Source organism: Pan troglodytes, chromosome 9 (assembly GCF_028858775.2).
Source record: "Pan troglodytes isolate AG18354 chromosome 9, NHGRI_mPanTro3-v2.0_pri, whole genome shotgun sequence".
Classification (NCBI taxonomy): Eukaryota; Metazoa; Chordata; class Mammalia; order Primates; family Hominidae; genus Pan; species Pan troglodytes.
The window spans coordinates 11,849,285-11,864,992 of record NC_072407.2 but is presented as its reverse complement, the minus strand read 5'-3'; the positions used below and the strand labels follow the sequence as shown (position 1 = coordinate 11,864,992).

The 15,708-nt window shown below is 37.5% G+C and overlaps 1 protein-coding gene across 1 annotated transcript; it reads right to left on the bottom strand.

Annotated features, from left to right (window-relative positions):
- Nucleotides 1-4,045: 4,045 nt before the first annotated feature.
- Nucleotides 4,046-4,984, bottom strand: LOC466427 (olfactory receptor 5P4-like). The gene is given in 1 exon segment (XM_009460100.4): nucleotides 4,046-4,984. A coding segment is annotated over 1 exon segment (939 nt).
- Nucleotides 4,985-15,708: the final 10,724 nt, after the last annotated feature.

Below are 15,708 nucleotides of genomic sequence, written 5' to 3'. Positions count from 1 at the left end.
TTGCCCTGGCCAGAACTTCCAACACTATGTTGAATAGGAGTGGTGAGAGAGAGTAACCCTGTCTTGTGCCAGTTTTCAAAGGGAATGCTTCCAGTTTTTGCCCATTCAGTATGATATTGGCTATGGGTTTGTCATAAATAGCTCTTATTATTTTGAGATACGTCCCATCAATACCTAATTTATTGAGAGTTTTTAGCATGAAGGGCTGTTGAATTTTGTCAAAGGCCTTTTCTGCATCGATTGAGATGATCATGTGGTTTTGCCTTTGGTTCTGTTTATATGCTGGATTACGTTTATTGATTTTTGTATGTTGAACCAGCCTTGCATCCCAGGGATGAAGCCAACTGGATCGTGGTGGATAAGCTTTTTGATGTGCTGCTGGATTCAGTTTGCCAGTATTTTATTGAGGATTTTTGCATTAATGAAAGGGAGTTTATTAAGGAGAATTGATTCACATGATCACAAGGTAAAGTCCTACGATAGGCCATCTGCCAGTTGAGGACCAATGAAGCCAGTGGTGTATCAGTCCAAGTCCCAAACCCTCAAAAGTAGGGAGGCCCACAGTACAGCCTTCAGTCTGTGGCCAAAGGCCCAAGAGCCCCTGGCAAACCATTGGTATAAGTCAAAGAGTCCAAAAGCTGAAGAACTTGGAGTTTGATGTTTGAGGGCAGGAAGCATCCAGCACGGGAGAAAGATGAAGGTTGGGAGACTCAGCAAGTCTGCTCTTCCATCTGCTGCTGCCTGCTTTATTCTAGCTGCACTAACAGCTAATTAGATGGTGCCCACCCAGATTGAGGGTGGGTCTGCCTCTCCCAGTCCACTGACTCAAATGTTAATGTGCTTTGACAACACCCACACAGACACACCCAGGAACAATACTTTGCATCCTTTGATCCAATAAAGTTGACACTCAATATTAGCCATCACAGAGGGGCATCCCCTAGTGTAATACACCTGGCATCTTTCCAAGCCTTCACTCCCTCCTCCCCTGCAAGGAGTAAATTAGCTGATGGTGAATTTTTAGGGGAAAACTAGATATGCAATTGTATGCATTTTCTAGAGCTACCATAAGAAAGCGTCAATTTATTCTCATAGTTCTGGAGGCTGGAAGTCCAAGATCAAGGTATTGACAGGGTTGGTTCCTTCCGAAGGGTGTGAGGGAGAATCTGTTCCAGGCCTTTTTCCTAGCTTCTGGTGGTTTTCTGTCAATCTTTGGTGTTCCTTGGCTTGTAAAAGCATCACCCAGATCTCTGTCTTTATCTTCACATGGAGTCCTCCCTATGTGTTGCCTAAGTCCAAAATTTCCCTTTCAACAAGCACATTAGTCATGTTGGATTAGGGGCCTACGCTGCTCCAGTATGGCTTCATCTTAACAAATTATGTCTACAATAAACCTATTCCAAAATAAAGTCACATTCTGACATACAGGTGATTAAAAGCTCAATATATGAGTTTGAGAGGAACACAATTCACTCCCAAACAGCATCCCAGCCCTCCTTCCTCCTTTCTCTTGGGAGCAAGCCTTCCCTCAATGTTCTTGACTGCCCTTGGACATACTGTATGATGATGGGTAAAGGCTGACTCTCATTGGGAAGACCTGAGTGTCTTCCCAGAGACAATATTTTCAGTGACAGAAAGAAAGAGTGTCAAATTCTGGGATTCAGAACACAAAAACATATGTGTCCATGAACATAAACCACATTCTCTAATATCAACTCTTTCATTTCTACAGGCAATGTTTTGTTCTCATATATACCTTCTCTTTTTTTTCATTCTTCAGTTGATTCAGAACTTGGGAGGGGAAAATGAGTTTAAATATCAATCCTCTCCCAAAAGGACTGTAACAGTGCCAGATGCAGCCATACCCTCTATGTCTGGGTGATTGAATTAATTGAGCCCCTTAGAGTTGAAGAACAGAGGACAAATTTCTGCATGGACTTATCATAATCAGTTGGGAAACACTTAAGCCTCCAGGCAAAAGAGACTTAGATGAGGATAGATTAATATGTGACCTATCTTTCTTTTGAGAGAAGGAAAAGGAGGTAGGGAGGCTGACCATTTAGACAGGTACACAGTGAGGGCCACCCCAAATCTGTTGGAGTACTAGTCCTCACAAAGAGGTGACATTTGTGAGGTGACCATATTAAGAAAAGGAACAGAGGAGAAGAAACAGTTTTGGGAGAAATATGATAAATCTGGTCACAGCACGCTGAGTGTGAGGGTCCTAGGGAAAAGGCCAATGAAGTCTATCTGTCCTCCGAGGAAGGTTGCATTTGGAGATAGGGATACTGTTAACCACATAGGGGACAGCTGACCCCATGGGAGAAAATGAGGTCACTCTTGGGTTCCATGGGGAATGGCGATAAGGACAGAGATCTGAGGATGTACCCTGGTGAAGAGTGAAGTGCGGAGGGTGAGACGAAGAGGAGGCTGGCCAGGAACAGTCCATGAAAACCTTCAACCACCAGAGTTCAGTGTTCTCACCATGATGCTAAGGTGGCTCTTTCTCAGACTGAAGTCACACCTTTGAGTGCCCTCTCTTTGGAAAGGGGCATGTCTATGCTAATGTTAACCCCAGAATTATTGCACTGGGGGGATTATAGGCCCATAGTTAATGCAAGTAAAGAGGTATAAACAGGGAAACAGAAACAGAGAAATTGCACAGTATGGCTTCCAGACAGAAGAAGAGAAGATTTCCTTGATCTGGTCAGTGAGGAACCCAGAAATGGAAGGTCAGACTGTAAAATGAATCGTCCCTCCCTAGTGTCTCGGGATCTGTATGACATTATTACTATGCTAATAATGCAAATATATTAACTAAAATGTTAATCAGAAATTGTTGTGGAAGAAGCACTGGAGGCAGGGAATCAATTTAGAGACAATTGCCTTAATCAGATTGGGTCACGAGCCCCTACAAAAAGGGCAGTTGAAGAAACAGTGATGATGGACACCTTTTTGAGAGACACTGTTAAAATATGGGGCAGATATATGTTTTGTCTGGATCATAATTTCCTGTCTCCTATCTATAAGCTATTGGTCAAAGAAAGTCTCACTATCTAAAGAAATGTCTGCTTTCAAAATCCAACTCTACTGCTCATCTGTTAAGACTTCATTTATAAAAAGAGTTAGCTGAGATTTGTTCAGAGTTTCTTCTGTGCTATGTGCCTTGTATCTCTTAATGGCCAAATACAGGAATCATAATTTTTGCTCTGGCTTACATAAAAGAAAAATAAATAGAAGCTTTTTGACACTCACATTGCCATTTTGGAAAGTTTAAACATCCATGGACCACAGCAGAGTAGTACCTTTAAAGAAAATAACCTGAACTGCCTGACTTGTCAGCATTACCACTGATTACACATCTATTGGAAATTCCGCTCCCAGATGTCGTTTTATAAGATGGGATTTAGAAAAAATTGATCTTTGAAATATGTCTCTTTGTGTCTCTATTGAATTAGAACTCTGTAATTGGCGATTGGGGGACATCTTATTAGAAGCTCTTTTCTGAGGTATTCTTACCTTGACAAATGCATGTTTAATTTTATTCCAGGCTGGGTGCAGTGGCTCGTGCTGTAATCCTAGCACTTTGGGAAGCCCAAGGTGGGCAAATTGCTTCAGCTCAGGAGTTCAAGACCAGCCTGCCCAACATGATGAAACACCATCTCTACCGAAAGTACAAAAATTAGCCAGATGTGGTGCACACCTGTAGTCCCAGCTACTAGGGAGGCTGAGGCAGGAGAAGTGCTTGAACCCAGGAGGAGGAGGTTACAGTGAGCCGAGATGAGATTGCGCCACTGCACTCCAGCCTGGGTGACAGAATGAAACTCCGTCTCAAAAAAAAAAAAAAAAAAAAAATCGACTCCAGCAGATATCCATATAAATTACACAATTAACTTTGTACATGGAAGTAAGCATTGGCTTTCTATATTTATACAAGCACTTCACTATATAAGTGATACAGTCAATGATAAATATAATTAGAATGTTAAGGACAAATGTCTCCCAAATCATTGGTTTAGTTATTTATGGATTATACTGATTTAATTCAGGAAAACCAATGTGTTCTTGCCATCAATTTTCTCATGGCCTCTTTCACCTCCTTATTCCTGAGACTGTAGATGAGGGGGTTCAGCATGGGAATCACCACCGTGTAGATCACAAATGCCACCTTGACCTGATCCGCTGAATAGCTTGACTTGGGCATCACATAAACAAACAAAATGGTCCCATAGAACAAAGTGACTGCAGTGAGGTGGGAAGCGCAGGTGGAGAAAGCCTTCTTCCTTCCCTCAGTAGAGCACACCTTCAGGATGGAGTGAAGGATGTAGATGTAGGACACGATTATGGTAAACAGCGTGCTGATAAGGACAGATGCAGAGGAGATGGCAGGGGATATTTCAGCAATGTAAACATGGCCACAAGAAAGCTTCAAGAGTGGGAAGAGGTCACAGAAAAAGTGGTTGATTTTATTTGGACCGCAGAAGGACAAGTTCATGAAACAGCCTGTAAAAGACGAAGCGTTCAGGCATCCACCCAGGTAGGAGGCTCCCAGTAGGAGGAAGCAGACGACTGGGGGCATTTGGATGGAGTAAAGCAGGGGAGAGCAGATAGCCACATAGTGATCATAGGCCACAGTGGCCAGCAGGAAGCACTCTGTGGTTCCAAACATGACATGAGAGCCAAGCTGTGCTATACAGCCTGTGACAGGAATAGTCGTTTTCTCTCTTAAGAAATTGATGAGCATGATGGGCATAACCGATGTGGAATACCCAATGTCCACAAAAGCCAAATGGCTGAGAAAAAGGTACATTGGCGTGTGAAGCTGTGGGCTGCTTTGGATTTAGAGGATTATGCTAATATTTCCCAGTATAGTAACTATATAAACTGCTAGAAAAAACACGAAGAAAATGGCACATAGCATAGGATTGTCTGTTAATCCCGAAATAATGAACTCTGTCACTGTTGTATTGTTTTCAGTCTCCATCTATCCGTTTAACAGTGCCATTAAAACCAGACCAGAGGAAATTAAGTTGGTTGAAATGACTCCACAGTTAATGTATATGCCTAAATGTGATCTTATTCAATTTTTAAAATGGTAACTTTGCCTTATAGAGTTGTTTTGCTCACAAATTTTCCTTTCAGATTCCATAAAATAAAACTGAAGACTCAATTCTCTTGGGATCCAGCTATTTTACCCCTATTTGTACACTTTAGAGTAAGTCTAATCACCATGTGCACAGGAGATACATAAAAATGTTTACAACAACATTTATTAAAATAACATAAACTGTTAACATATTAATAAATGTTCATAGAAAAGTCAACTCTAGACCAGGCATAGTGGCTCATGCCTGTAATCCCAGCACTTTGGGAGGCTGAGGGGGGTGGATCATTTGAGGTCAGGAGTTCAAGACCAGCCTGGCCAACGTGGTGAAACCCCACCTCTACTAAAAATACAAAATTAGCCAGGTGTGGTGGTGGGTGCCTGTAATCCCAGCAACTCGGGCAGCTGAGGCAGGAGAATCACTGAACCCGGGAGGCAGAGGTTGCAGTGAGCTGAGATCGTGCCACTGCACTCCAGCCTGGGGGGACAAAGTGAGACTACCATCTCAAAAAAAAAAAAAAAAGTCAACTCTTAATTTTCCATGCCCATCCCAAATATGTCTTTCTCAGTGCTCTCTATCTCAGTGAATGCTGCCTCGAGTTATACAATTAATTGGGCCTAAAAGTTGATTTTGACGTCTCTTTCTTTCTGACTTGCTCCTTTTCATGGAGTAAAAAAACAACATCCTTAGTTATAATAATTGACAACAAGAGCTAGATGATGTCTACATTTAAGATGAAGAGGTCAAACAATTTTTATTATTGTTAAAAGCTAAATATCCTAGATATTTTGCAAAATATCCAAAGACTTATCTCCTCTACCATACCTTGTCATACATATGGGATTGTGTGAAGCAATAAGAAAAACCTAGGTATCATTATGAGCTAGGATTAAATGGAAAGTGAATGGAACTATTCAGGTATGTTTAGGTACGTCTTAGTTCCACCAGTTCTAACAGGCACCTATAGAGAAATAAGAAGTGTGGGAGTGTTTGAGGGGGACTGGAAAGTTAAACAGGTAGGGGAAGAAGTAGCCAGATAGAAAAGGTAGGAAGTTATATTGAAAAGAAGATTAATTGGCATTTCAAAATGATGGTCCCTTTGTTCACAATACAGCACATGATCAAGGAAAGGGGAGAATAGATAAGTCATATTCATTCTTTCCCATGACTCTGATCTAAAGACCAACATATTCTTCAGAATAATTTGCTTTTTTTCAAGAAAGCCTATGTGGAGAATAATTTTAAAAACATACATACATAAATATCAGCAACCATGCTCTTACCCAAACACATTCTATCAAATTTCATTCAATCTAAATTACATGAGAATCATGACAACAGTATGGTCTAGTGGAAATAATACCAGGATTGTGTGCCTGAATTACTAAATTCTGGCTTTTTTTATATGTACAAACACCCAAACCAGATAATGAATTTAATATTTTTAAAGAAAATAAGTGCATGAAAGACACAAATGTTTTAAAGTTGAGTATAGTTGCCAGCATGGAAGACAAAAGTGACCTGCAGAGACACCATGGACTTTGCAGCCATGCAAACCTGGAATCAGAGTTTTTAGTTCTGCCTCTCACAGTCTATGGAATCACAGGCAGGTTACAAAAACTTTCTGATCTTCTGTTTCCTTACCTATAAAAAGATAATAATACATACTTCATATGATTCTTGTGTTAAAATATACAACGTGGGAAAACACCAAGCACTGTTTACACAATAAGTAGATGCTCAATTACTAAACATTTGCTTGAAATAATCAACCTGTTTCTGGTACAGATAAAATAATCAAATATTCCTTAATCCTAAAAAATAAGTATAAACTCGTGATACGTTTATTATAACACTGGGGATAGCTTCAAAGGAATTGTTATCGTACATCAAGGCCATATTTAAGTGAGGTTTGGGTCATTTGGGATATTATTTACTTCAACTGTAATTACAAATTAATCACTTGTCTTGTTTTGGAAAATTACATTGAGAATCCATTGGGGCAAAGAAATTATATGTACACATCTATTGGGACAGCGAAATAACCTGTCCACATGATCATATAAAGGCTTATGAATGAAGTATTTTCTACACACCCAAGCGTTCCATGCATTTTTAAATTCATTGATTTGAAAAAAAGAAATTATAACATTTTACTATTATTGAAGTTGCGCTTCAGATCAACATGATTAATATGGTTGCAGCAATGTGTGGCACTTCTGAAATGTGGCTGTATTCAGTGGCCCAAGTTTTAAGGTCACTTATGTTTAGAAATCATCTGGGTTTGCCAGTTTAGTTTACAAACGTGTATAGAATAGAATTGCAATATTATTTTCAGCATGATGAGTAGCATACACTTTTTAAAAATTATTTGTGCTTTCCACATCTCATAGACTTGTTCTAGGACACTTGATACTTGGTGGTGGTACATATTTCTCTCACACACATTCTTCCCTTTCCTCATTGCCCACTTTAATCCACTAATATGTATGCTTTCCAATAGAACAATGATGCTTACACTAAAATTTTTTGTGACCCTGTCACACACAGCTGCCACATTGACTGGCAGGTTGCCATGGCACAACTGACTCTCATGGTGTTCCTCAACTATGGCTACATAACAGAACATTCTGTAGGTTGAAGGCCAAGTTCCTTTGGTCTTGTCCTTGAAGAGCCCGTACGTCAGCCCCTCCACATCAAGAGGATCTAACAGCTCAAACATATGTGGATCCAATTTCATTATTTTGCATGTAGCTTTTCAGCTTTATCAGCATCATTTGTTGAAGAGTTCCCCCCCCCCCCCATTGGCTAGTCATGGCACTCTGCACAAAGATCATTTGAGCATATATGCCTGAGTTTATATCTGGAATTCCTATCTATTCTTTTGGTTTCTGTCTGTCTTTATGCCAGTATCATACCATTTTAATTACTGTAGCTTTGTATTTTGAAATCATGAAGTGTGATGCCTCCAGCTTTGTTCTTCTTTCCGAAGATTGTTTTGGCTGTTTGGGGTCTTTTATGGTTCCATATGAACTTTGGGACAAATTTTTCAATTTCTGTGAAGAATTCCATTGGGATTTTGATAGGGATTGCCTTAAATATGTAAATCATTTTGTGTAGGATGGACATTTTTAACAATATTAAGACTTCCAATTCATGAACACGAGATGTCTTTTCATTTGTTTTTGTCTTCTAAAATTTCATTCATCAATGTTTTGCATTTTCAGTCTACAAGTTTTTCACTTTCTTAGTTAAATTTAAACCTATGTATTTCACTCTTTTTGATGTTTTTGGAAATGGGATTATTTTCCTGATTTCTTTTTCTGATAGTTCATTGTTAGTGTCTAGAAAAGCAATTGAATTTATGTGATGATTTTGTGTTCTGCAAATTTAATGAATTCGTTTGTCAGTTCTGATGGTTTTTTGGTTGAATCTTAATGGTCTTCTACATACAAGATCATGTCATAGGCTTACAGAGATAATTTTACTCCTTCCTTTTATATTTTAACGGCTTTATTTCTTTTCTTCCTTCATTCCTCAGTATTTCCAGTACTATGTTGAGTAAAACTGGTAAAAATGGACATCCTTGCCTTGTTCCTAATCTTAGAGAAAATGCTTTTAGTTTTTCACCATTAAGTATGATATTAGTTGTGAGTTTATAATATATGGCCTTCACTACGTTGAAGTCAATTCTTTCTATAGCTAATTTGTTGAGAGTTTTTCTCATGAAAGTGTGTTGAATTTTGTTAAATGATTTTTCTACATCTATTGAGATGATTCTTTTTTATTCATTTGGGTTTTTTTTCGTTGTCGTTTTTTGTTTTTCTGAGACAAGGTCTCACTCTCTCCCCTAGGCTGAATGCAATGGCACCATCACTGGTCACTGCAGCCTCGACCTCCTGGTCTCAAGCAATCCTCCCACCTTAGCCTCCCAAGTCACTGGGACTACAGGCATGTGCCACCATGCCCAACTCATTTTTTTATTTTTCTAGAAATGGGGGGATCTCACTATGTTGCCCAGGCTGGTCTTGAATTCTGGACTCAAGCAATCTGCCTGCCTCAGATTCTCAAAGTGCTGGGATCATAGGTGTGAGCCAACATGCCCAACTTGCTTTTTTTTTTATGCTTTATTCTGTGTCACATTGGTGTATCACATTGATCAATTCGTATATTTTGAATCAACCTTGCATGCCAGGGATAAATTCTATTTGTTTGTGGCATAGAATTCCTTTTTTTTTTTTTTTTTTTGAGACAGAGTTTCATTCTTGTTGCCCAGGCCAGAATGCAGTGGCACGATCTCGGCTCACTGCAACCCCCGCCTCCCTGGTTCAAGCAATTCTCCTGCCTCAGCCTCCCAAGTAGCTGGGATTACAGGTGCCCGCCACCACACCCAGCTAATTTTTGTATTTTTAGTAGAGACAGGGTTTCACCATGTTGGCCAGGCTGGTCTGGAACATCTGATCTCAAATGATCCACCTGCCTTGGCCTTCCAAAGTGCTGGGATTACAGGCATGAGTCACTGTGCCCGGCCAGAATTCTTTTTTTCTTTTCTTTCTTTTTTTTTTAATGAATTGTTGAATTTAGTTTGCTAGGAATTTGTTGAGAATTTTTGCATCTATGTTCATCAGGGACATTGGAATGTAGTTATATTTTCTTGCAGTGTTTTTGTCTGGCTTTGGAATCAGGTTAATGCTGACCTCATAAAATGAATTTGGAAGTATTCACTCTTCAATTTTCAGAAGAGTTTGAGAAGGATTGGTGTTAATTCTTCTCTAAATATTTGGTAGAATGCACCAGTGAAGCCCAGGTATTTTATTGGTTGGGAAGTTTCTGATTACTGTGTAATCTTCTTACTTATTGACTCATTCAGATTTTCTGCTTATTTATATTCAGTTTGGGCAAATTGTATAGTTGGTGTTAAAAGTAGTCTCTTAGGATCTGTTTTATTTCTGTGGAATCAGTTATAATGTTTTCTCCTTATTTCTAATCTTACTCATTTGAAACTTCCTTCATTCTTTTCTTAGTCTAGCTAAAGGTTTGTCAGTTCTGTCTACCTTTTTAAAAACCAATTATTAGTTTTGTTGATTTTTTTCCTTTTTTCTATTTCATATATTTTGCTCCAATCTTTGTCATTTTCTTCCTTTTGCTAACTGTGGGCCTAATTTGTTTTTCTTTTTCTATTTCCTTGAGGTGTAAAGCTAAGTTAATCCAGATCTTCTTTGTCTCTGTAAAATTCCCTTTTAGTACTGTTTTGGCTGCATCCTACAAGAGTTTCTACATTCTGTTTTGTCTTCATTTGTCTCAAGATATTTTTTATTTGTCTTTTTGATTTCTTCTTTGACCCACTGGTTATTCAAGAGTGTGCTATTTAATCTCCATATATTTGTGGATTTTTTAGTTTTCCTTCTGTTATTGATTTCTAGTTTTATCTCATTGTAATCCAAAAAGATACTTGTTAAGATATCAATCTCTAAAAATTTGTTAAAACTTACTTTGTGACCAAACATGAAATAAATCCTGTAGTATGTTTCATGTGCACTTGAGAAAAATATGAATTTTCGATGCTGTTGGTTGGAATGTTTTGTATGTCTGTTAGGAAAATTTGGTGTATAGTGTTGTTCAAGCCTCCTGTCTCCTTGTTGATTTTCTGTCTAGATATTCTATCCATTATTGAAGGTGGCTGTTAAAGTCTTCTTCTACTGTTATTGTATTAATTTATATTTCAGGTGTTCTGATGTTGTGTGCATGTATTTATAATTGTTATATCTTCCTGATATATTGGACCTTTTATTATTATATAGGGACCTCCTTTGATTCTTATAACAGTTTCTGACCCAAAGTCTGATATAAGTATGGTCAACCCTACTCTCTTTTTAAAAAATTTTTAAAATTATTTTAGATTCAGGGGGTACATCTGCAGGTTTGTTACCTGGGTATATTGCATAATGGTGAAGTTTGGGCTTCTAGTGAACATGTCACCCAAACAGTGAACATTGTATCCAATAGATAAGTTTTTAGACCTAATACCTTTTGGAGTCCCCAGTATCTATTATTTCCATCTATATGCCTGTGTGTACCCTTTGTTTAGCTCCTACTTATAAAGGATATGCACTATTTGATTTTCTGTTTCTGAGGTATTTCACTTAAAATAATGTCCTCCAGGTTCATTCTTGTTGCTGCAAAAGACGTGCTTTCATATTTTTTATGGCTGGGTAGTATTCCATGGTATATACATACCACATTTTCTTAATCCAATCAACTGTTGATAGACACTTGGGTTAATTCCATGACTTTGTTATTGTGAATAGTGCTGCAATAAACAAACAAGCTCAGTGGTCTTTTGTTATAATGATTTATTTTCCTTTAGGTAGATATTCAGTCACGGGATTCCTGGGCCAAATGGTAATTCTGTTTTTAGTTCTTTGAGAAATCTCCATGCTGTTTCCCTTAGCAGTTTCACTAACTTACATTCTCATCAACAGTGTATAAGCATTCCCTTCTTCTCTGCATCCTCATCAACATCTGTTATTTTTTGACTTTTTAATTGTAGCCATTCTGACTAGAGTGAGATAGTATCTCATTGTATTTTTGATTTGCATTTCTTTAATGATAAATGATGTCGAGCATTTTTTCATATGCTTTTTCATATGCTTTTTTCATATGCTTGTTGGCCATGTGTATGTCTTCTTTTTAGGAATGTCTGCTCATGTCCTTCACCCACTTTTTAATGAGGCTAGTTGTTTTTTTCTTGTTGATTTGAGTGCCTTACAGATTCTGGATATTAGCCCTTTGTTAGATGCATAGTTTGCAAATATTTTCTCCCATGCTGAGGTTGTCTGTTTACCCTGTTGATTATTTATTTTACTGTGCAGAAGCCCTTTAATTAAGTCCCATTTGCCTATTTTTGTTTTCGTTGCATATTCTTTTGTGGTCTTAGTTACAAATTCTTTGCCAAGGCCAATTTCCAGAATAGTTTTTGCTAGGTTTTCTTCTAGAGTTTTTACAGCTTCATGTCTTACATTTAAGTATTTAATCCATCTTGAGTTAATTTTTGTATATAGTGAGAAATAGTGGTCCAGTTTCATCTTTCTGCAGATGGCTGGCCATTTTTCCCAGCACCATTTATTGATTAAGGTATACTTTTCCCATTGTTTATTTTTGTTGACTTTGTCAAAGATCAGGTGGTTGCATGTGTGTGATTTTATTTATGGGTTCTTTATTTTGTTTCATTGATCTATGGGTCTATTTTTGTACCATGATGATTTGGTTATTATAGCCTTGTAGTATACTTTGAAGTGAGGTAATGGGTTGCTTTCAGCTATATTACTTTGCTTAGGATTGCTTTGGCTATTTGGGCTTTTTTTTTTTTTTGTCCCATATGAATTTTAGCATTTTTTCTAATTCTGTGAAATACTACACTGACAATTTCATTAAAATTACATTGAACCTGAGGATTGCTTTGGGCAACATGGTCATTTTAATGTTGGTTCTTCCAATCCATGAGCATGGGATTTTTTTTTATTTGTTTATGTCACCTACAATTTCCTTCATCAGTGTTTTGTAGTTCTCCTTGTAGAGGTCTTTTGTCTCCTTGGTTAGGTGTATTGTTAGGTATTTTAATCTTTTGTGGCTATTGTAAATGGGATTGAGTTCTTGATTTGGTTCTAAGCTTGAGTGTCATTGGTATATAGAAATCCAGCTGATTTTTGTACATCAGTTTGTATTGAAACTTTACTGAAGTTGTTTATCAAGTCTAGGGTCTTTTGGAGGAATCTTTAGGGTTTTCTAGTTACAAGATCATGTAATCAGTGAACAGAGACAGTTTAAACCTGACAAAATCCTGAATAGACCCATAGCTAATTTCGTACTTAACGGCCAAAGACTAGATGCTTTTCCCAGATATGAGGAACAAGACAAGAATGTCTGCTCTTGCCACTTCTAGTCAACATTGCAGTGGAGGAAGTAAGGCAATTAGCAATAACAAGAAATAAAAGGCATCCAGATTGAAAAAGTAGAAGTAAAACTGTATTTGCAGATGACATGATTTCATAGAAAACATAAACATATAGAAAACATAAACATATATAAAAAATATAGAAATCCATTAAAATTATAGGGACGAATAAATGAGTCCAGACAACTTGTAGGATATAGGATAAATATAACAAGTCAATGGTATTTCCTTGCACTAGCAATGCAAAATCTAAAAATGAAATTAAGAACACAATTCCATTTACAGTAATATCAATTTTTTAATGCTGATAGGAATGAAATAAAACCTAATGAGTGAAAAAGTCCTATGCTTATGAATTGGAAGTCTTAATATTATAAAGATGGAAATACTCCCCAAATTTATCTGTAGATTAGACAAAATCCCTATCAAAGTCCTAGATGGTTTCTTTATAGAAATTGACAAGATTACAAAATGTATATAGAAATGCAAGTGACCCCAAATATCCAAAACAATCTTGAAAAACAAGAACAAACTTGAAGAATTCACACTTCCCAATTTTAATAGTTACTATAAAACAACACTAATCAAGGCCAGGCACAGTGGCTCATGCCTGTAATCCCAGCACTTTGTGAGGCCAAGGTGAGTGGATCACTTGAGGTCAGGAGTTCAAGACCAGCCTGGCCAACATGGTGAAACCCCATCTTGACTAAAAACACAAAAATTAGCCAGGCATGGTAGCAGGTGCCTGTGATCCCAGCTACTCAGGAGGCTGTGGCAGGCGAATTGTTTGAACCCGAGAGGCAGAGGTTGCAGTGACCCATTGTGCCACTGCACTCCAGCCTGGGCAATGGAGTGAGACCCTGTCTCAAAAACACACAACAGCGACAAGCAACACTAATCAAGACAGTGTGTACTGGCAAAAGGAAAGGCATATAGATCAGTGGAATACAATTGAGGTCAGAAATGAACCCATGTGTCTATGGTGAACAGGTTGTCTATAAGGGTGTCAAGAATATTCAGTGGGGTAATGAATAATCCTTTCAATAAATGGTGCTGGGTCATTTGAATATCCACATGTAAAAGAATAAGGTTGGACCCTTATCTTAACCCACATACAAAAGTTAATTCAAGTGGATCAAAGACCTAAATGTAAGATTTAATACTACAAAACTCTTAGAAGAAAGCATAGGGGAAATTCTTCATGATCTTGGATTAAGCAATAGATTCTTAGTTATGACATCAAAAGCATGAGCAAAAAAAAAAGAAAAAAGAAAGATAAATTCCACCATATTAGAGTTAAAAACTTTTTTTGCTTCAAAGGAAACTATAAAGAAAGGGAAGAAACAACCTGCAGAATGGAAGGAAATATTTGCACATAGTATATCTGATCAAGGATGTTATCTAGAATCATTTAAACAATCTAAATTCAATACAAATACCCCAATTAAAAATGGGAAGAGAATTTGAATATGTATTTCTCTAAATTAGACATACAAATGATTAATAAATATATAAAAGATCCTTGATGTCATCTGTCATTAGAAAAATATAATTCAAACCCAGAATAATATATTACTTCACACTCCCTATAACCATGTGAACAATGTAGCCTCAAAATTCCTTCACCAGCATACATCATCTAATCTTCCACAATTCACTTCAGAACTTCCCTACCAGGGCCATGATCTGTCAGCAGTAATAGCACTTTCCACCACTGTGAGGTTCATAAATTAGAAGCTGTTTATTTTTATGCTCTAAATCAATTTAAATAGCATTTGAATTATTTGTTCCTTGAGAATTTAAACAAATTAATTATTAAACTATCTGCTCTAATGCTTTGTGGGAGAGAACAGGAAAACATGTCTTTGATGGATTTCTCAAAAATTTCCATGGAAATTGGTATGTCAAAAAATGTCTGTTGCTTTTGGGGTCATTTTGTAAGCTTATTTTTTCCATGAATGCATTCATGTTTTTTTTCTAATTTTCAAATTTGTTTGAATAAATTTGAACAAAGTATTCTCTTAAATTGCTTTTAATTTTCTCTACTTTAATCACATCCTCATTTTCATTTTCAACTTTTTGTGTTTGTACTCTCTCCCTCTTTTTGGATTAATTATACTAGTCAACTCGATTTTTTTCTTTTCCTTCCTCCCTTCCTCCTTTCCTCCTTTCCTCCCTCCCTCCCTCCCTCCCTTCCTCCCTTCCTCCCTTCCTCCCTTCCTTCCTTCCTTCCTCCCTTCCTCCCTTCCTCCCTTCCTTCCTTCCTTCCTCCCTTCCTCCCTTCCTCCCTTCCTTCCTTCCTTCCTTCCTCCCTTCCTTCCTTCCTTCCTCCCTTCCTTCCTTACATTCTCTCTCTCTTCCTTGCTGTCTTTCTGTCTTTAGTATCATAATTTTATTTCTTCCCAAAAAGCAACTGCTATCATTAAAATACAGTGTTCCAAAGCAATATGTACCCTGAATGGATATGTGTACATACACACATGCACACACACACAAACACACACACATAACATTTAAAAACATTTTAAAACTGCATCCTCTCTGTAGTAGGAAAATGGTGAGGCCAGGACATATCAGGAAATTAGACAATACTTTAACCACTTTGTGCACAAACTGATATTAATTAGAAGTACTCCACTTTTCTCACCT